Here is a 21,012-nt window from a genome sequence, read left to right as displayed (position 1 = left end):
TCATACATAAGGCGCGCTGTCAACTTTTGAGAAAATGAAAGGATTTTAGGCTGTGCAGCGCCTCTGGGCTGCATGGCGTTAGCGTGGTTAGCTCGTTAGCGTGGTTAGCTAGCTAACACGTTGACCGCGTCCAGCCCCACGCACGGGGCGATGCGCAGTAACTCGTTAACGGAGATTTGCCGTGTCCATCTTGTCGCTTCCTGCAGGTGAAGCGATGGGGGAGGAGGGGGAGTTGTGTTCAGTGAAGGAGGGGCGAGGCCGAGTAATGTTGCGTAAAGACAAAAGTGGACGAAAGAGAGGCAAACTTGCGGCTCCACAAGTATAGTTATAACGTAACATAGACTATATCGATATAAAGGATATTGCCACATCTTATATCTCGTATAAAAATATATCGATATTTTTTAAAAACTCGATATATCGCCCAGCTCTAACTCATACTGTCTCTGGCCATGGTGAATAGGTTTAGCCTACTCTTATGCTTATGTCTCTACGCAGCTGTCCAGGAATTGTATCAATATGGTGTGCGCATGTTATCTATTTCGTTGCCACAAATGCGTAATTCGTTGCCACGTTATACCCAATTCGTGCCCTCAAAATAGTATTTCGTGGCCACAAATAAGTATTTCGAGGGCACGAAGTAGTATTTTGTGGCCACAATTTATTTATTTTTTGGACCATGTCATCAGAGGGGCTCCGTACAACAAAGAAGGTAAACACCTCAACAACCGTGGACACACATCTGACCCACAGCATGGAGTTAATCTGCATGACTGTCATTTCTTTCCTGCTGCTTAGCAACGGCGGTGACTCTCAAAACAAAGTGAACAAGAACCCAGTGAGAATCGATAAGAGAACAGATAAGGTATCAAACTGATATTGATAATAGAATCAGAATCGCTACATTCTTATCAATTCCCATCACCAGTAATGAACAGTGTGCTTCAGCAAAATCCTCCCTCTGTTAACATTTGTGTTGCTCACAATAACTCAATACAATAAAACATAAATGATAATATTAAGTATAACCACAGGTTTTTTGTTAGCTTGCTCACAGCCCTCAGAACTTTCTAGGAGCTCATGTCATCAGGTTTCCTCTACACACTGTCAAGTAAAGCTAGTAGGTGGCATGTGTTAAGTTTTATTTTTAATTAATTTAAAATTATATTTAAATGAAAAAATGTGAATAGCATCCTTATCGTGGTGGAGGGGTTTGTGTGTCCCAGGGATCCCAGGGCCTATGTTGTCTGGGGGCTTTTGCCCCCTGGTAGGGTCTCCCATGGCAAATTGGTCCTGGGTGAGGGACCAGACAAAGAGCGATTCAGAAGACCCTTATGAAAAGAACACCGAGGGAACAGTTTACCCTGCCCGGGATAGGGTTACCGGGGCCCCGCCCTGGAGTCAGGCCCGGGGAGGGTGCCCGAGGGCGAGCGTCTGGTGGCCGGGCCTTAGTCCAGGGGCCCAGCCGGGCACAGCCCGAAGAGGAGTCATGGGCCCATCCTCCCGCAGGCCCACCACCCGCAGGAGGCGCCATAGAGGTCGGGTGCATTGTGTGCCGGGTGGCGGCCAGGAGCGGAGGCCCTGGCGGACTGACCCCCGGCTGCTCCACCTGGAGACTCTGTTGTCCTGCTGGGAGACTTCAGTGCTCACGTGGGTAACGACAGCGAGACCTGGAGGGGCGTGATTGGGAGGAACGGCCTCCCTGATCTGAACCCGAGCGGTGCTTTGTTATTGGACTTCTGTGCTAATCACAGTTTGGCCATAACGAACACCTTGTTCGAACATAAGAGTGTCCATAAGTGCACGTGGCACAAGGACGCTCTAGGCCGTAGGTCGATGATCGATTTTGTAATCGTATCACCAGACCTGCGACCATATGTTCTGGACACTCGGGTAAAGAGAGGGGCTGAGCTGTCAACTGATCACCACCTGGTGGTGAGTTGGATCAGGTGGCGGGGGAGGACGCTGGACAGACCTGGTGCACCTAAACGCGTAGTGAGGGTGTGCTGGGAACGACTAGCAGAGGCCCCAGTCTGCGAGGTCTTCAACGCACACCTCCGGCAGAGCTTCAACAGCATTCCGAGGGAGGCGGGGGACATTGAGTCCGAATGGACCATGTTCAGCGTCTCCATTGCCGAAGCTGCTGCATTGAGCTGCGGCCGCAAGGTGGTTGGTGCCTGCCGTGGTGGTAATCCCTGAACCAAATGGTGGACACCAGAGGTAAAAGGAGCCACCAGGCTGAAGAAGGAGTCCTATCGGGCTTGGTTAGCCTGTGGGACTCCGGAGGCAGCCGACAGGTATCGACAGGCCAAGCGGAATGCGGCTCGGGCAGTGGCTGAAGCAAAAACTCGGGTGTGGGAGGAGTTCGGAGAGGCCATGGAAAAAGACTTTCGGACTGACTCGAAGAGATTCTGGCAAACCGTCAGGCGTCTCAGGAGGGGAAAGCGGTGCTCTACCTGCACTGTGTATAGTGCTGGCGGAGCGCTGCTGACGTCGACTGAGAAAATTGTCAGGCGGTGGAAGGAATACTTCGAGGACCTCCTTAATCCCACTGACGCGTCTTCCGAGGAGGAAGCAGAGTCTGGGGATTAGGGGAATGACACGCCAATTTCCTGGGGCGAGGTCACTCAGGCAGTTAAACAACTCCTTGGTGGCAGAGCCCCTGGTGTTGATGAGGTCCGCCCCGAGTTCCTGAAGGCTCTGGACGTTGTAGGGCTGTCCTGGTTGACACGCCTCTACAATGTTGCGTGGAGATCAGGGGCAGTACCCGTGGACTGGCAGACCGGGGTGGTGGTCCCCATCTTTAAGAACGGGGACCAGAGGGTGTGTTCCAACTACAGGGGGATCACACTCCTCAGCCTCCCCGGGAAAGTCTATGCCAGGGTGCTGGAAAGGAGAGTTCGTCCGCTAGTCGAACCTCGGATACAGGAGGAACAATGCGGTTTTCGTCCTGGTCGTGGAACACTGGACCAGCTCTTCATCCTCTCGAGGATACTTGAGGGTGCATGGGAGTTTGCCCAACCAGTCTACATGTGTTTTGTGGACTTGGAGAAGGCATTCGACCGTGTCCCTCCGGGTGTCCTGTGGGAGGTGTTGCGGGAGTGTGGGGTGTCTGGCCCATTGCTACGGGCCATTTGATCCCTATACAACCGTTGCAAGAGCTTGGTTCGTATTGCCGGCAATAAGTCGGACTCGTTCCCGGTGGGTGATGGGCTCCGCCAGGGCTGCCCTTTGTCACTGGTTCTGTTCATAATTTTTATGGACAGGATTTCTAGGCGCAGCCAAGTGGCGGAGGGCTTTCGCTTTGGTGGCCTCAGAATCTCATCTCTGATTTTTGCGGATGATGTGGTTCTGTTGTCTTCATTGGGTGAGGGCCTCCAGCTCGCACTGGAGCGGTTCGCAGCCGAGTGTGAAGCAGCGGGAATGAGGATCAGCACCTCCAAATCTGAGGCCATGGTTCTCAGACGGAAAAGGGTGGAGTGCCCACTCCAGGTCGGGGATGAGTTCCTGCCCCACGTGGAGGAGTTCAAGTATCTCGGGGTCTTGTTCGCGAGTGACGGGAGAAGGGAGCCGGAGATCGACAGACGGATTGGGGCTGCAGCTGCAGTAATGCAGACGCTGCACCGGTCCGTCGTGGTGAAGAGGGAGCTGAGAGTTAAAGCGAAGCTCTCAATTTACCGGTCGATCTACGTCCATACCCTCACCTATGGCCACGAGCTGTGGGTAGTGACCGAAAGGACGAGATCGCGGATACAAGCAGCAGAAATGAGCTTCCTCCGAAGGGTGGCTGGCCTCTCCCTTAGAGATAGGGTGAGAAGTTCGGCCATCCGGGAGGGGCTCAGAGTAGAGCCGCTGCTGCTCCACATCGAAAGGAGCCAGCTGAGGTGGTTTGGGCATCTGACAAGGATGCCTCCTGGGCGCCTCCTGGGTGAGGTGTTCCGGGCATGTCCCACCGGGAGGAGGCCCCGGGGCAGACCCAGGACACGCTGGAGAGATTATATCTCTCGGCTGGCCTGGGAACGCCTTGGTGTTCCCCCGGATAAGCTGGAGGAGGTGGCTGGGGAGAGGGAGGTCTGGGCCTCTTTGCTTAGGCTGCTGCCCCCGCGACCCGGCCTCGGATAAAGCGGATGAAGATGGATGGATGGATGGATGGATGAAAAAATGTAATTTGTTTCCTTCTTTATAAAAAGAAACATTTGTTTACAGGGTCTAATTCTGATCAGGTGTAACAGTCCATTTCATGCACATCCATCAGTTAAATCATCCTCTGCTGAAGCGCGCCGAAATCTAGTTCGCTCTGAGTCACGTGACCTGGATGATTTGAACCACACTGAAACATCAGAACCTCAGAAGCTCGACACAGTGTCAAAACAGCAGTATTGAGCTTCACCTCCCCATCAGTTACTAGAAACTTAGCTGTGAGGTCTCCTATGGCTCTAAACACTGTTGGAGTTGATGGTCTTATTTCAATAGCTACCTGACAACACAAATGCTCTTGGACTTGCTAATAGTTGCCTTGTACCTTGTGATGCAAGCAGCCATTCCTTTAAAGATATTCAAATTCACCAGAACTCACCGGGACAACAAAAGAGTGCAGTCCGTGGCACACCTGATCAGGTGTGTAGAGCTGAGCATACACCACAGCATGGGTAGCAGTCTTTCCCAGGTTCCCCACCCAGAACTTTGCAGCCTCAAAGTCCGGAGAGTTGATCACAAACTCCTACAGAAGAGAAACAGAAATCAGTTCAAGTGAGGAGAAATTAAAATTCCTCCATGTGATCCTCAATTAGTCAAATGAAAAGTCAGCTATTAGAGACTTACACTGTATGACCTAAGGGGTGCTCTCCCTCATAATTTAAAATGAAAATTTTATTTGATTTCATTATCTTATGACATGATCGCATGAAACGGCCAAAAGTCGACAGTTAAAATTAAGCTCACAACTTTAACAAACTTATATAAAAGTCTTAAAATGTAATGTTGTTGGTTGGAAGTGGAAGAGAAAGCTTAGCAACTTCTAGATAAGAGCCCAGATGAAACATTTCTGGAGGGTGTAGCTGTAAAAGGGAGTTTTTCCTTCCCACTGTTGCCACAGTGCTTGCTCATTAGGGGTGTCTGGTTTTGGGGGTTTCTGTATTATTGTAAGGTCTTTATCTTACAGTATTAAATGCCTTCAGGCGACTGTCGTTGTGATTTGCCACTATATAAATGGATCTACAGGGCAGAGCCCCACACCATAATCACAGTGCAGTCAGACAAATGCCATTTTCCAGGCAACCACCAAACCAAGACTCCTCAATCATATCAGCAGTAGAAGAAGCAATATGAGAAAATACCTACCAATCCTGGAGACCGAGCAATACTGGAAGACCATATGGGAGAAGGACGATACTTAATAACGCTTAGTGACCATAAGAGCAGACCACAGCAACCTCCTGAACAGGATCCAGTAACCATCACAGTGGCAAACATCCAAGAAAGAGTCTTTAGCATGAAAGCTGGATAACACCAGGCCCTGATGATCCAAACCCACTGGCTGAAGAAGCAAACTGCACTCCATGAGCACCTGGCAGCACAAATGAACCAGCTGCTATTTTATGATGCTCAGAAGGGCTAACGAAAGATGAAACAGCAGCTACTGGTAGACAGAGCAGTAGCCCGAACATGAGAAGTGTAGTCGGATGGTAACAAAAACGGAATAATCAGCTAGTCAAAGGAGGACAAGCCCGACCTCAGCATGCATGAAGGATTTCACTCCAAAGCACCCTGAGACTACACGCTAAGGCGAAGTAAGGTTGCCATGGACTACTGTGTGTAAAAAACACTTTTCAAGATGAAACTACACAGATCCATGAGTGCATTAGGAAGATGGCCACATCCGATTATGTGTTTAGTGAATTCCTCAGGCAGCAGAAACCCAAGAAAGATGAAGAGCAAGAAGTGGAACCATCATGGAAGAAGAGCCCCTGCATGGCATGTACAACCAGCAGACAGAAAAAGTGGCTGATATCAAAAAATCCCCAGGAGGTGCTTCCTGTGGTACTCTGAGCATTTGGTGCAGTAACTCCAAGAATGGGAAGTTGGCTCCAGCAGTTCCCAGGAATGACAAAACCCATCCAGATAAAGACTGCCTGCAAGGTTGTGTGTGTGTATGTGTTTTCAGAGTGTACTGACCTGAGTAGAGGGGTCATACTTGGCCGTGGTCCTCATGGCTCTGGTGTTACTGCCATGGCTCAACTCAGTCAATGCAAAGCATCCAAAGATCTATAAGCACATATGTAAAAGTTTTATGAACACAATAGCAGATAGTAAGCAGTCGACTCCTTTCTCCTCTTACTCAGGATTCGCTGTCTTACCCTCATGTCTTCAGTGTCTTCAACAAATTTCTTATGTCTGCTTGACCCTGAGTTGGCAACAGTTGCTCCAAACATCTGAAACATAAAAGGTTTTGAATCTAACTCACTGATTGACACGATAAAAGAGAAAAACAAATAATAACAGCTATGTGAAGATATTAAACAAATGAAAGCTTTTCCCCCAATTTTAAAAACTGTGTTTAACACAACCGATCTTTATGCAGAATACCCTTTTAGTGATGTTTTGTAAATGCATCCTGGAGAATAATAATAGTGGCTCAATCCAAAAACTAGAAACTTCCTAATGTTTGTGGAAATTCAAACAAACCAACCAACCAACCAACCAACCAACCAACCACACGTTCTATGGTTTAAAATTACAGTGTTGCTTGTTTTAGAGTGAAAACAGATGTGGCTTTGCAAGTCATAAACCTTCTTAACATTGCTCAGAAACACAATCTTAAGTTATCTCATATAACACACACTCTGTGTGTCTGTGTGAGGACATTTTACTCAAACACAATTACCCCCAGGCTGAGGAAGAACTTAGCAACCATGGCCCAGTCATACATGCCCAGACAGTCGTCGAGGCATATCGCTTTCCAGGGATTGGCCATCGCCTCTTCCTTGGTGACAAAGTTGTACCGAAGCAGCTGCTTCATTCTGTGAATTTTCATATGGAGTTTTATTGTCTTTAGAAAGTACCGACTTACAGAACAGAGGACACGACAGGTGCTACATCACTTCAGCTGTAGTTTACCAATTAGATACCTCAGAAAGCTCAACTCTCTCTTTTTCTCCATGGGGACATCTTCACCAGGCTGACGGGCAAACAGAGGGTCGTTCTCCAGTGTCCTGAACACGTGTTGCTATAATGTGGAAATGACCAGACAGAGTAAGACAAAGTGAAATCCATCTGTGTGTTGGTCAATAGCTCAGAAGCAGAATCATGGAGAAGTGTGATGGTTTATTCTAAGAGAAGTGAAAACGCAATAGTTAAAGGTGAGGATGTAAATACATCATCCTGTCTATGCTCTAAGTGAAAATCTCTTGACTTCTCAGTGGCAAGTTACACCAGTTTAGGCTTACCATATGATTTTCCTGATCTTATGCAAACGCTGTTTAATACACAATGCCACGAGTACAGCCTGTGATGTTACCTTGAATAGATATACATCTTCTCCATCTATAAAGTGGACCATGTCCTTCCAGTTGAAGGAGGCTTTGTTCCTGTAGACATCGAGTGGGCCGCTGGGGAGGTCAGCCACGTTATGGTTCATCATGTTTCAAGGCACTGTGCACTCTGAAGAGATACAAGACAGAAGAAAATGGGACAAGCGTGGAAAGCATACTTTAATGTGTGTACTGAGATATTATGCTCAACAGTATTGAATGCTGCAGTGAGGTCAAGCACAAGCACAGAGGTGAGTCCAGTGTCAGAGGCCTTACTGAGACAGTTTCTGTGCTGACTGAAGTGCAGTATCAGATATTTATTTTAAGAAAGTGTACAAGTCAGATTAAATGCATTAATGTATACATTTTGGTGGCCTTGAAGATTATTCAATAACATATAAATGTAATGCTGGGTTCAAAATTGTGCATTAATACCTGAAAACTAAACTGCACACACGCTTGATTTAAAGTATAATTTTAATGACAAGTTTTTTCTTCGTTGGTTTAGTGACGCTATGTAGGTACAGGTCAGTCACCCATGGGGAGGCCTACAGTGTTATTCACTGATTGTCTATTTGCACACATGTAGATTTGACCAAACTCTTTAGCAAAGGTTTTACAGCTAGCATATCAACAATGATTACTGCACTTCAAATAAGCTCTTTAGCATTCATATAGGACGTACAGACGTACTTGTATTTACGGCTCAAGAACATCACCGACGATCAAAGACCAGCGTGACCTTTATACCTTTTTGTACCCTTATCAGCTGCCACACGCAGACCAAAGTTCAAAGCTAACAGTGTCTGAACCCGCTAATGCACGTGAAGGATTTCCACGGCGTTGTGCTCAGCGTCACCTGTTGTGGACTGGCAGGTGTGCAAAACTGACTCAAGGAAATCCTCAAGGTTGATTCTGGTCACCTGGACGTTTTCATCGGGAGAAACGTTTCTTCACGCATCCAGGTGACTCCTTCGGTCTCAGCTGACTGCAGGTTTCCCCAACATTATAAAAGTAAAGTCTTCACTTGAATAAGCCTTTAGGTGCATACGTCACGTCACGTCACGTCACGTCTCATCTCATATCTTACCAAACGCTGCGGTTGTCACGCCGGTGTGTCGCTGGCTTCTCTGTCAGTTTCCCAACTGAACTGTGAGCTACGCGTAAGAAGGTAAGTAGGAGAAATGACGCTTCCTAACAGCGACGACAACACTTCCTCTCTGTATCCTTCAGAATAAAAGTATCCTCTAGCGCAGTGAAAAGTAACATCATTTGTTACATTTTAGGAAATCCATGCGGAATCACGTGATCACATCGCTTTTTACTAACGCTGATGTTACACTGACGCAACATTTACCAACGGTAAAATATCACTTTATGAGTTGTTTATTGGTCTAATCTATTTTATGATGGTGTTTGATAGGTTTGGGTAAACTTGTAATGTAATATTTATTTGTTTTAGAACAAAGGGAAACTGTCTTATACAGCACACCACAAACATACAACATATTGAGTTAAGAACATTACCCCAAACCCTACAAGTCCCTTTCCTCCCCGTCTCCACCCCCACCCTCCTTACCAACACATATATGCTTTGCAGCATAACCACAACATTCCAACGACACCACAGGTTAACGTCATGAATAAGGGGAAAGGTACAATAGGTCAGTGCTTTAAAACAAAAAGAAGAAAACTCCATTAACTCGCCTATTGCACATTCCTGAGTAACCTTTTGGTCTGTTTGGGTAATCTTATTTTGAAAAGTCTCCAGAAGCGTTCTGTCTGAAGACTATTCTGAAATACATTTCGAATTTTACTTTGAAGGATATCATTACTTGCTTTGAACGTCGCCTGTGCGGTTTTAAATTCAAATCAAATACATGGATTTAATAACTTGTGAGTTTAAAAAATGATTACTTGTGTGTCCCCGAAACCAAACATTATGTATAATTCTTATTGCTCTTTTTTGCATTGTGTATTTTTTTTTTGTAGAGAACTCTTCTAAGTGTTGTCCCAGATTCCAACACAATAATTTACAGTGTGCAGTAAGGTGTGCGCAATGTATTATTGTTCAGGACGTGCCTTGCTTTTTCCAAAATCCTTTTGGTTTTTGCAGTGGCGGTCCTAGCCCATTTGGCGCCCCGGGCGAACACTCCCTCTGCCCCCCCCCCCCCCCCCCCCCCCCCCACACACACACACACATAAAACATATTTACGATTATACATTAACATAAAACTGTTGTCGGAACCATACTGAATTTCGACCAGAGAAACACACACAGACACACACATATGAAGAGAGAGAGAGTATGCATTGATGCATTGTATGCAAACAGCTACCAAACAGCCATCATAATTCCTCATACAATGAGAACAGGACAAATCAACAATTAACAATGACTAATTAATATTAAAATGTGTAACATATTGTATTGTTTGGAGTTTAGTCTGTTACAGTTGCTATTTTTACCATTTCTTCTTGGAGCAACTGTAATTCACATAATTTCCTTAGGGATTAAAAAAGTGGTTTGATTCTGGTTCTGATTGTTTCAGGATGACCTGCCATTATCCAATCACACATCTGCTTACCTGCATCTTTTGCTCGTTTCTCTTCCTCTTTTCTCTTTTTTCTAAACTGAGGACCTGATGGCTTTGAACTTTTCTTGTCCATCTTGGTTTTAATTTTGCACTCCAGTATGAACACAAATCCCCCAACTCGAGGATCACCACAACATAACCTAACACACCTACACCTTAGTTCACAGATTCACTTTGTCTAAGGTTTATTTCTGAGATTTCACACAACCCAGGATTCAAATCATGAATACATAATGGGCTTGGATTTACAAAATTATGAACGAAATGTCCTCTATTTGGAAGCAGCCAGCCCCCCTCCCCTTTCGAAGGGCTGTGTGTGAGACATTAAATCAGGGGCAATTTTAGCCCAGTTTTGGAGGTGCTTCAGCACCCCCAAAATGAATCAAAGCACCCCCAAAGATGTCTTACTTTTTTTGAAAATATTTGCTGTTTGTGGGACACACTACTAAAAGTATAAAAAGCATACAGTACTTAATTGAGATGTATAGATAACCCCTCCCAAAATGGTTTGTTCCAGCTCGGCTCTCTCCTACTCGCTCTAGCGCTGTTGCTGCCAGAGCGATGGTGGCTGAGACCACCTTTTTTTAGTATTTTATTTGTTCCTGAGTAAATCGGTTAGGCTGAGATTAAAGTTATAGTTTTTACACAGCTGAATAAACATCAAGCAGACAGCTGATTATCAGAAGTGTGAGATGCTCCAGAATATACTCCGGTGTCCTGTTATATTTTAGATAGCAAGGAGTTTATTAAACTTCACCGAAACAATCTGCAAACTTCATTAAAATTTAATAAACTATCATCTTGTCTTTATTTTTAGTTAGCACATACCTTAAACACTTAGAGCTGTAAGCTAATGATAGTTATATGAGAGCAGATGCTGCTGGTGCAATAAGCTGTACGCTGTACATCCAATGGATGATGATCTGATTAGTCGACTAATTGCAAAAATAATCGGTGACTAGTCGATTATCAAAGTAATCGTTTGTGGCAGCCCTAGTTGAAAACGTGTTTTCCGACGATGTCTGCTCTGTAGTAAAATTAGCGATATTTGACTGCCCTGTTGATCTCATTGAAATGTATACAGCCTATTTAAAATCTAAAACTTAACATTGTCCGTAGCCTGCTGTTGTTACCACTGTCCTGTTTGAAATGTAATGAGAGAAACTGGTTATTTTGCCATATGTGCCGATATTGAACCCAAGGTACTAACTAGCTAACTGACCGGATGCCCATTAACCTTATAACTCCTGTTGTGTGTGTGTGTGTGTGTGTGTGTGTGTGTGTGTGTGTGTGTGTGTGTGTCAGTCCAAAGAGGGAGAGAGGAAAGAGGGGAACATGAGGACAAAGGACAAGATCAGGAAGTACCAGGTAAGTAAACAGACAGGGAGTACTAACAGGCAAAACAGTAACTGTTAAACTGGCAAAGAAAAAGAAAGACAAACAACTAATACAAACAACTCATACAATCTGGAAGTTGTGTTCTCCCTATATTAAAGCTGCTATACAGAATCTGCAAAACAAACTGGGTTGTCAGCCCTGGCACTGCATTACCATATTGAGCTTCAGTCAGAGGAAGTCCACCTCAGGAGGTAGAGCAGGTCAGCTACTAACTGGAAGGTTGGCGGTTTGATCCCTGGCTCCACCAGTCTGCATGCCAAATGTCCTTGGGGAAGATACTAACCCCAACTTGCTCTCTGATGCATCCATCAGAATATGAATGACAGTTAGAAAGCACTGAAAGTAGGTTTCTTCATAACACACTGTTAGACTTGTGTGTCTTTAATGCTAAAGAGTGTCTTATCTGTGATTGTCATCTTGACAATCGAGTGCGGGCAGGTTACAGAAACTTCAGCAGGTCCAAGTTCAATTATCACTCCGTCCTAGAAATACATGACAGCAGGATTTTCAAGTTACTGATTAATTTAATTGCTACCTGGCACTTTAACATCACTGTCATCAGATTCACCATCAAACTGTGCAAAATGCATCATATTGTACAAACAAGCATGCATCACATCATACAGACGGCACAAATTGAACTATAAACGTGTGTCACGCAGAATAAACAAATAAACAAACATACCTTGCTGCACACAACAAAGAGGGAATGAGTCAATTTGCATAACAGAGCTCTTCTTGACAAAAGATCTGCGATCCATGTCCCCTTAAGCATAATTCGTTTTTTTGTGGACTGTAAACTCCTCCCACATTTAATGTTGACTCCTGGCAGGAATGGCAGTGCGACACTAAAACATGCCCCCAGGCAACACAAAATGTAAACATATTTGCATTTTCTCCTGTAGTGTTAACACAAATAAATTATTATTCATAAAAATAGGCTTACTTAAAATTGTATTTAAACAAAACACACATGCAATAATGATGTAATAATTATGGCAGTTAAAAATGATGATGACTCAAGAGCAGACCTTGAGACAATCAAAGTTCAGGTCATTACTCCCAGTGCTTCAACAGGATATCTACAAAATCGCAGGGGAAATGGGGCCCCAGAGGTAAAAGGAGGCAACCCAGGGAAGGTCTGAACACAGGAAGCAACAAAGAAAGTTCTTTCAAAGTAAAAACACAAGCTAAGGTGCCAAATAATGTCTACCTGGAATGAGTGTCACTCAGGAGCACAGACAACATCAAACGATCACAGAAATACAGGAAAGATAGAAACTGATGCGGAGAGAAGACAAAAGCTAGCAACATCAGCTCTGGAGAACTGAGGGAGCATGAAAGATTAAGTTTAGTTGAACAAGTCTCAGCAAAGGACTTTGAAAGAACTATAGAACATTCTCTGAAAGACTGTATTGCTCAAATGAATATATTTCTATAGTTTATCACAGAGAAAAAATGTCACCAGCGGCCTGGATGTCAGTCTTCCAGTGGCATCAGTTTCCTCACGTGATAGTGCATCGGGTGATGAACAGCTTGACAGCCTCACAAATATGGATAAAATATCACAGTTGCCCCCTAGTGGCTTGCTGCAGTATAGGTATGATTCATAGGTATGATTCTTTTAACACTGACAAAGGCTGAGACCCTACAAAGGGCCCAGCCACCCTTTGTAGCAGGGGTCTCTAACTCCCATCCTCGAGGGCCGCTGTCCTGCAACTTTTCCATGTGTCCCTGTTGCAACACACCTGAATAAAATTATTGCCGTAAATCATTAACAAGAGTATAGAACTTGACTGCATGCTGACATCGCAGCCTCTAACCCTACTCAAGTAAATTTAAGTGTTAGGAAAAGTGTACTTTTAAAATACTTTTATTGCACCACGTTCATTCAGTCATGAGCTGCTGTAACATGAATCCAGTAGCGGTTTTAGATACGGGTGACACGGGCGGTTGCCCGGGGCGGCATCGTGGTGGGGGGCAGCATCACGGACATCGGCAAAAAAAAAAAAAATTGCTCGTACTCATGCAGCCCCGACATCAGCCAGCACATACTGGGAATGGTACAGGCACCGATCGGTTTTCTGTCGCCCATTTGCTGGGAGTAAGGGCGCCCTCCGTTTGCGAGGTGCGCCTGCTGCTTGCGGCACAGGGAGGAGAGGGCGGGGCGGCGGGGGAGTCTCTGACCGGCTGGAGCAGCGTCTAATAACCAACTTGCAAAATAAAACAAAATAAAAACAAAACAACAAACACGAAAACACCAGACATCATGATACAGACTCATAATTTGAAAATCGAAATTCTATACAAGAAAAGTGAGCGCGAGAGCCCTCGGTGCGCCTGCTTGCTGCTGAAGTCAAAGTAAACTTTATTGTCATCTCCGCTACATACAGTCCAGTATATAGAGAGACGAGACGACGAGGCTCCAGTTACAGCAGTGAAAGTAAACAAACAATAAATATAAGAAGAGTAAGAAAATAAATATACACTTTAGGACTCGGGGTAAAGGGATCAATAACAATTTAAAATTTATAATTTACAGTTTGATGATTTAATGCAGGGGCGATTCTAGGATCAGAGCTTTGGGGGTGCTGAGCACCCAGAGAGCTGCCCATCCAGGCAAGGTAAACTTTTCTCATCACAATGAGACTTCTTCCCCGTCTCTGTCAGTCCCTGCAACCCTAAATGCCTCCAGTTGTCCCGAGTTCTCTCTGACTGTCTCCTTGGTGCATTTAAACCCCTGTTCCTCCCTGTCCTCATCGTCTGTTGTCTTCATCTCCATTATCAGTCATCATAATTTTACCCTCTCTGTGCAAGTCTGCAAATTTCTTTATTAAATCATAAGTTTCTTAAATTCATCAAGTCTCTCTGTGCCTGGGTCCTCGTCACAAAACATGACATCACTGTTTTGTACATTTTAACACAATTTAATCCCCACATTTTTGAAAGAATAGCAAAACACTTTTTTGAAAAGTCTGTAACAAAACCATCAAATCTGATCAAGGTTATTAAAATGCTGTCAAAGAAGAATGGATTGGAATAAAAAAAAATAATACATATCCTAACCTTAATTACTGGGAAAAAATGATGAATGATGCTCATAGTGAGTAAAAAGTAAACTGTGTGCATTTTTTGGACAGAGATTCACTTCTAAAGTGTATGTATAATACAATACAGATACATAAAAAATACACTCCAAAAATAGAAGAGTCCTTGAAATATACAAAATATTATTAGAAAATGGAGACACTTGGCCTTTGGTACAATGTATACAATGTATGAAAATATCTTTACTGCAGATACTACTATGGCTCTGCAGATTTTTTCTTTTCTTTTAACCTATGTCGCCTCACCTTGAGGTTGGTAAATCTGTCTATCACATTTTGGTGGTCAAGTCTCTCATGCATCTCTTTCTCAACTGACATCACAGCCAGGTGCTGGAGTCTGCTTTGACCCATGGTCCTTCTCAGCCAGGTATGGAGCTGACTCAAGACACTAAAAGACCTTTCACAGCTACAGCTGCTAACTGGGTTTGTTAGGGCAACCTGAATAACAGTTTTCAGTTTGGGGAAGATCTGATTATCCAGAAGATTGTACAATGTTAACATATCTTGAATGGCACCAGCCTCACTCTTGAGCTTTATAAAGTCTTTGGCAACCGTGACTTCCTTCCCTGGGTTGCCTCCTTTTACCTCTGGGGCCCCATTTCCCCTGCGATTTTGTAGATATCCTGTTGAAGCACTGGGGGTAATGACCTGAACTTTGATTGTCTCAAGGTCTGCTCTTGAGTCATCATCATTTTTAACTGCCATAATTATTACATCATTATTGCATGTGTGTTTTGTTTAAATACAATTTTAAGTAAGCCTATTTTTATGAATAATAATTTATTTGTGTTAACACTACAGGAGAAAATGCAAATATGTTTACATTTTGTGTTGCCTGGGGGCATGTTTTAGTGTCGCACTGCCATTCCTGCCAGGAGTCAACATTAAATGTGGGAGGAGTTTACAGTCCACAAAAAAACGAATTATGCTTAAGGGGACATGGATCGCAGATCTTTTGTCAAGAAGAGCTCTGCTATGCAAATTGACTCATTCCCTCTTTGTTGTGTGCAGCAAGGTATGTTTGTTTATTTGTTTATTCTGCGTGACACACGTTTATAGTTCAATTTGTGCCGTCTGTATGATGTGATGCATGCTTGTTTGTACAATATGATGCATTTTGCACAGTTTGATGGTGAATCTGATGACAGTGATGTTAAAGTGCCAGGTAGCAATTAAATTAATCAGTAACTTGAAAATCCTGGTGTCATGTATTTCTAGGACAGAGTGATAATTGAACTTGGACCTGCTGAAGTTTCTGTAACCTGCCCGCACTCGATTGTCAAGATGACAATCACAGATAAGACACTCTTTAGCATTAAAGACACACAAGTCTAACAGTGTGTTATGAAGAAACCTACTTTCAGTGCTTTCTAACTGTCATTCATATTCTGATGGATGCATCAGAGAGCAAGTTGGGGTTAGTATCTTCCCCAAGGATATTTGGCATGCAGACTGGTGGAGCCAGGGATCAAACCGCCAACCTTCCAGTTAGTAGCTGACCTGCTCTACCTCCTGAGTAGGGATGGGTATCGTTTAGGTTTTATCCGATACCGGTGCCAAACCGGTACTTTTGAAACGGTGCCGGTGCTTAAACGGTGCCCAAACCGGTGCTTAAAGAATGGAAAACACAAAATTGGTCCAAAAACCTCTCATGTTCAGCTGTTTTTTTGTAAAAAGATAACAATGTTAGTCTTTTCTGCAGGTAAACGGCATATATGGTATCACTCTGGGCTGGAAGCAGTGCTTAAACAATGGAAAAAACACAAACTTTGTCCAAAAACCTCTCATGTTTAGCTGTTTTCCACTTTTTCTTTGGTCATTTTAGCCTTTTTGGCCAGGGTGAAGGGAGTATCTGCCATCAAACAAGAAGACAGCCGCATGTAGCTATGATGGTGTTTGCTAGTTCACGTTACATGCATTAATTTAATAACGCGGTTAGCTTACTCAACGTAAATTACACACGAACAACATTAAGCTACTCACGCAGAGAAGAACGGCTGCTGCTGCCATCATCATTTCTGCTACACTGGCAGGGCTAGGTTCATCGGATTTAAAGTGTGACCTCCTTTGACAGTATCAGCTTAAAGCACTTGTTGCAGGCTGCTGAGTTTGCATCTTTTGCTGTGAAGTACAGCCAGACTTTTGACCGCTTTGCCTTGGGCATTTTTAATCTGTAGCTCTGCTCTAAAAGAACGTACGTACCTGGACCCGCCTACTATCCTCGAAACGTAAAATGATTGGCTAGAATCTAAAGTGTATCATTCCATACCAGTTGGTGGCGGTAATGCACCTTTCAGTTGTTTGCCAACCGCCAATACAAATGTAAGGAAGAAGAAAGTGTATCACAGCTCAGGAAAAAAAAGCACCGAAATAAAGCACCGAAATGCGCGCTGCTTTTCGGTCTGGTTACTACCGTTTATGTCAGAACCGGTGCCATGATGGCACCGGATACCGGTACCCATCCCTACTCCTGAGGTGGACTTCCTCTGACTGAAGCTCAATATGGTAATGCAGTGCCAGGGCTGACAACCCAGTTTGTTTTGCAGATTCTGTATAGCAGCTTTAATATAGGGAGAACACAACTTCCAGATTGTATGAGTTGTTTGTCTTTCTTTTTCTTTGCCAGTTTAACAGTTACTGTTTTGCCTGTTAGTACTCCCTGTCTGTTTACTTACCTGGTACTTCCTGATCTTGTCCTTTGTCCTCATGTTCCCCTCTTTCCTCTCTCCCTCTTTGGACTGACAATCTGTACACACACACACACACACACACACACACACACACACACACACACACACACACAACAGGAGTTATAAGGTTAATGGGCATCTGGTCAGTTAGCTAGTTAGTACCTTGGGTTCAATATCGGCACATATGGCAAAATAACCAGTTTCTCTCATTACATTTCAAACAGGACAGTGGTAACAACAGCAGGCTACGGACAATGTTAAGTTTTAGATTTTAAATAGGCTGTATACATTTCAATGAGATCAACAGGGCAGTCAAATATCGCTAATTTTACTACAGAGCAGACATCGTCGGAAAACACGTTTTCAACTAGGGCTGCCACAAACGATTACTTTGATAATCGACTAGTCACCGATTATTTTTGCAATTAGTCGACTAATCAGATCATTCATCCATTGGATGTACAGCGTACAGCTTATTGCACCAGCAGCATCTGCTCTTATATTACTATCATTACAGCTCTAAGTGTTTAAGGTATGTGCTAACTAAAAATAAAGACAAGATGATCGTTTATTAAATTTGAATGAAATTTGCAGATTGTTTTGGTGAAGTTTGGGTGAGGTGTTCCAGGCATTTCCCGCAACACCTCCCACAGGACACCCCGAGGGACACGGTCGAATGCCTTCTCCAAGTCCACAAAACACATGTAGACTGGTTGGGCAAACTCCCATGCACCCTCAAGTATCCTCGAGAGGATGAAGAGCTGGTCCAGTGTTCCGCGACTAGGACGAAAACCACATTGTTCCTCCTGTATCCGAGGTTCGACTAGCGGACGAACTCTCCTTTCCAGCACCCTGGCATAGACTTTCCCGGGGAGGCTGAGGAGTGTGATCCCCCTGTAGTTGGAACACACCCTCCGGTCCCCGTTCTTAAAGATGGGGACCACCACCCCGGTCTGCCAGTCCAGGGGTACTGCCCCTGATCTCCACGCAACATTGCAGAGGCGTGTCAACCAGGACAGCCCTACAACGTCCAGAGCCTTCAGGAACTCGGGGCGGACCTCATCAACACCAGGGGCTCTGCCACCAAGGAGTTGTTTAACTGCCTGAGTGACCTCGCCCCTGGAAATTGGCGGGTCATTCCCCTCATCCCCAGACTCTGCTTCCTCCTCGGAAGTCGCATCAGTGGGATTAAGGAGGTCCTCGAAGTATTTTCCTTCCACCGCCTGACAATTTTCTCAGTCGACGTCAGCAGCGCTCCACCAGCACTATACACAGTGCAGGTAGAGCACCGCTTTCCCCTCCTGAGACGCCTGACGGTTTGCCAGAATCTCTTCAAGGCAGTCCGAAAGTCTTTTTCCATGGCCTCTCCGAACTCCTCCCACACCCGAGTTTTTGCTTCAGCCACTGCCCGAGCCGCATTCCGCTTGGCCTGTCGATACCTGTCGGCTGCCTCCGGAGTCCCACAGGCTAACCAAGCCCGATAGGACTCCTTCTTCAGCCTGGTGGCTCCCTTCACCTCTGGTGTCCACCATTTGGTTCGGGGATTACCACCACGGCAGGCACCAACCACCTTGCGGCCGCAGCTCAATGCAGCAGCTTCGGCAATGGAGGCGCTGAACATGGTCCATTCGGACTCAATGTCCCCCGCCTCCCTCGGAATGCTGTTGAAGCTCTGCCGGAGGTGTGCGTTGAAGATCTCGCGGACTGGGGCCTCTGCCAGGCATTCCCAGCACACCCTCACTACGCGTTTAGGTGCACCAGGTCTGTCCAGCGTCCTCCCCCGCCACCTGATCCAACTCACCACCAGGTGGTGATCAGTTGACAGCTCAGCCCCTCTCTTTACCCGAGTGTCCAGAACATATGGTCGCAGGTCTGGTGATACGATTACAAAATCGATCATCGACCTACGGCCTAGAGCGTCCTGGTGCCACGTGCACTTATGGACACTCTTATGTTTGAACAAGGTGTTCGTTATGGCCAAACTGTGATTAGCACAGAAGTCCAATAACAAAGCACCGCTCGGGTTCAGATCAGGGAGGCCGTTCCTCCCAATCACGCCCCTCCAGGTCTCGCTGTCGTTACCCACGTGAGCATTGAAGTCTCCCAGCAGGACAACAGAGTCTCCAGGTCGAGCACCTTCCAGCACCCCCCCCCCCCCCTCCAGGGACTCTAAGAAGGCTGGGTACTCCGAACTGCCACTCGGCGCATAAGCGCAGATGACAGTCAGGACCCATTCCCCGACCCTAAGGCGCAGGGAACAAACCCTCTCGTCCTCCGGGAAAAACCCCAATGTACCGGCAGCAAGCCGAGGGGATATTAGAATACCCACCCCAGCCCGCCGCCTCTCACCAGGGGCAACTCCAGACTGAGACAGAGTCCAGCCCCTCTCCAGGAGACTGGTTCCAGAGCCCAAGCCATGCGTAGAGGTGAGCCCGACTATATCTAGCCGGTACCTCTCAACCTCACGCACTAACTCAGGCTCCTTCCCCACCAGAGAGGTGACATTCCATGTCCCTATTGCCAGTCTTGGCAGCCGGGGGTCAGTCCGCCAGGGCCTCCGCTCCTGGCCGCCACCCGGCACACAATGCACCCGACCCCTATGGCGCCTCCTGCGGGTGGTGGGCCTGCGGGAGGATGGGCCCATGTCTCCTCTTCGGGCTGTGCCCGGCCGGGCCCCATGGACTAAGGCCCGGCCACCAGACGCTCGCCCTCGGGCACCCTCCCCGGGCCTGGCTCCAGGGCGGGGCCCCGGTAACCCTATCCCGGGCAGGGTAAACTGTTCCCTCTGTGTTTTTTTCATAGGGGTCTTCTGAATCGCTCTTTGTCTGGTCCCTCACCCAGGACCAATTTGCCATGGGAGACCCTACCAGGGGGCAAAAGCCCCCAGACAACATAGCCCCTGGGATCCCTGGGACACAAGGTACTGATTGTACCTTTCCCCTTATTCATGACGTTAACCTGTGGTGTCGTTGGAATGTTGTGGTTATGCTGCAAAGCATATATGTGTTGGTAATGAATGAGGGTGGGGGTGGAGACGGGGAGGAAAGGGACTTGTAGGGTTTGGGTTTGGGGTAATGTTCTCGCGAAACTCAATATGTTGTATGTTTGTGGTGTGCTGTATAAGACAGTTTCCCTTTGTTCTAAAACAAATAAATATTGCATTACAAGTTTACCCAAACCTATCAAACACCATCATAAAATAGATTAGACCAATAAACAACTCATAAAGTGATATTTTACCGTTGGTAAATGTTGCGTCAGTGTAACATCAGCGTTAGTAATAAGCGATGTGATCACGTGATTCCGCATGGATTTCCTAAAATGTAACAAATGATGTTACTTTTCACTGCGCTAGAGGATACTTTTATTCTGAACGATACAGAGAGGAAGTGTTGTCGTCGCTGTTAGGAAGCGTCATTTCTCCTACTTACCTTCTTACGCGTAGCTCACAGTTCAGTTGGGAAACTGACAGAGAAGCCAGCGACACACCGGCGTGACAACCGCAGCGTTCGGTAAGATATGAGACGTGACGTGACGTATGCACCTAAAGGCTTATTCAAGTGAAGACTTTACTTTTATAATGTTGGGGAAACCTGCAGTCAGCTGAGACCAAAGGAGTCACCTGGATGCGTGAAGAAACGTTTCTCCCGATGAAAACGTCCAGGTGACCAGAATCAACCTTGAGGATTT

At 45.7% G+C, this 21,012-nt stretch overlaps 1 protein-coding gene and 1 pseudogene across 7 annotated transcripts in view; one reads left to right on the top strand and one right to left on the bottom strand.

Moving 5' to 3' along the window:
- Positions 1–12,912, bottom strand: part of LOC146523686 (peroxisomal acyl-coenzyme A oxidase 3-like) — a 39,190-nt gene extending 26,278 nt beyond the window's left edge. For 3 of the 6 annotated variants that reach the window (XM_085153971.1, XM_085153975.1, XM_085153976.1), the window contains exons 1-7: positions 8,620–8,750; positions 7,517–7,659; positions 7,128–7,225; positions 6,884–7,019; positions 6,357–6,431; positions 6,175–6,264; positions 4,577–4,720 (exon numbers count right to left, since the gene is read on the bottom strand). In XM_085153971.1, coding sequence (XP_085010097.1) covers positions 4,577–4,720; positions 6,175–6,264; positions 6,357–6,431; positions 6,884–7,019; positions 7,128–7,225; positions 7,517–7,639 — 666 coding nt within the window. In that variant the 5' untranslated portion in view covers positions 7,640–7,659; positions 8,620–8,750. Of the gene's footprint in view, positions 1–4,576; positions 4,721–6,174; positions 6,265–6,356; positions 6,432–6,883; positions 7,020–7,127; positions 7,226–7,516; positions 7,660–8,388; positions 8,589–8,619; positions 8,751–9,611; positions 9,688–11,678; positions 12,008–12,210; positions 12,374–12,556 lie in introns of those variants that run through there. The other 3 variants (XM_085153973.1, XM_085153972.1, XM_085153974.1) reach the window with 3 other exon arrangements.
- Positions 12,913–14,974: 2,062 nt separating this feature from the next.
- Positions 14,975–21,012, top strand: part of LOC146523685 (peroxisomal acyl-coenzyme A oxidase 3-like) — a 39,196-nt pseudogene continuing 33,158 nt past the window's right edge. The window contains exon 1 of the transcript XR_014873095.1: positions 14,975–14,999. The product of XR_014873095.1 is annotated as a peroxisomal acyl-coenzyme A oxidase 3-like (transcript). The remainder of the gene's footprint in view (positions 15,000–21,012) is intronic.

This window comes from Neolamprologus multifasciatus, chromosome 3, assembly GCF_963576455.1.
Source record: "Neolamprologus multifasciatus chromosome 3, fNeoMul1.2, whole genome shotgun sequence".
Classification (NCBI taxonomy): Eukaryota; Metazoa; Chordata; class Actinopteri; order Cichliformes; family Cichlidae; genus Neolamprologus; species Neolamprologus multifasciatus.
Note: the sequence above shows the minus strand (reverse complement) of the source record. Positions and strands in the feature narration are given on the sequence as shown.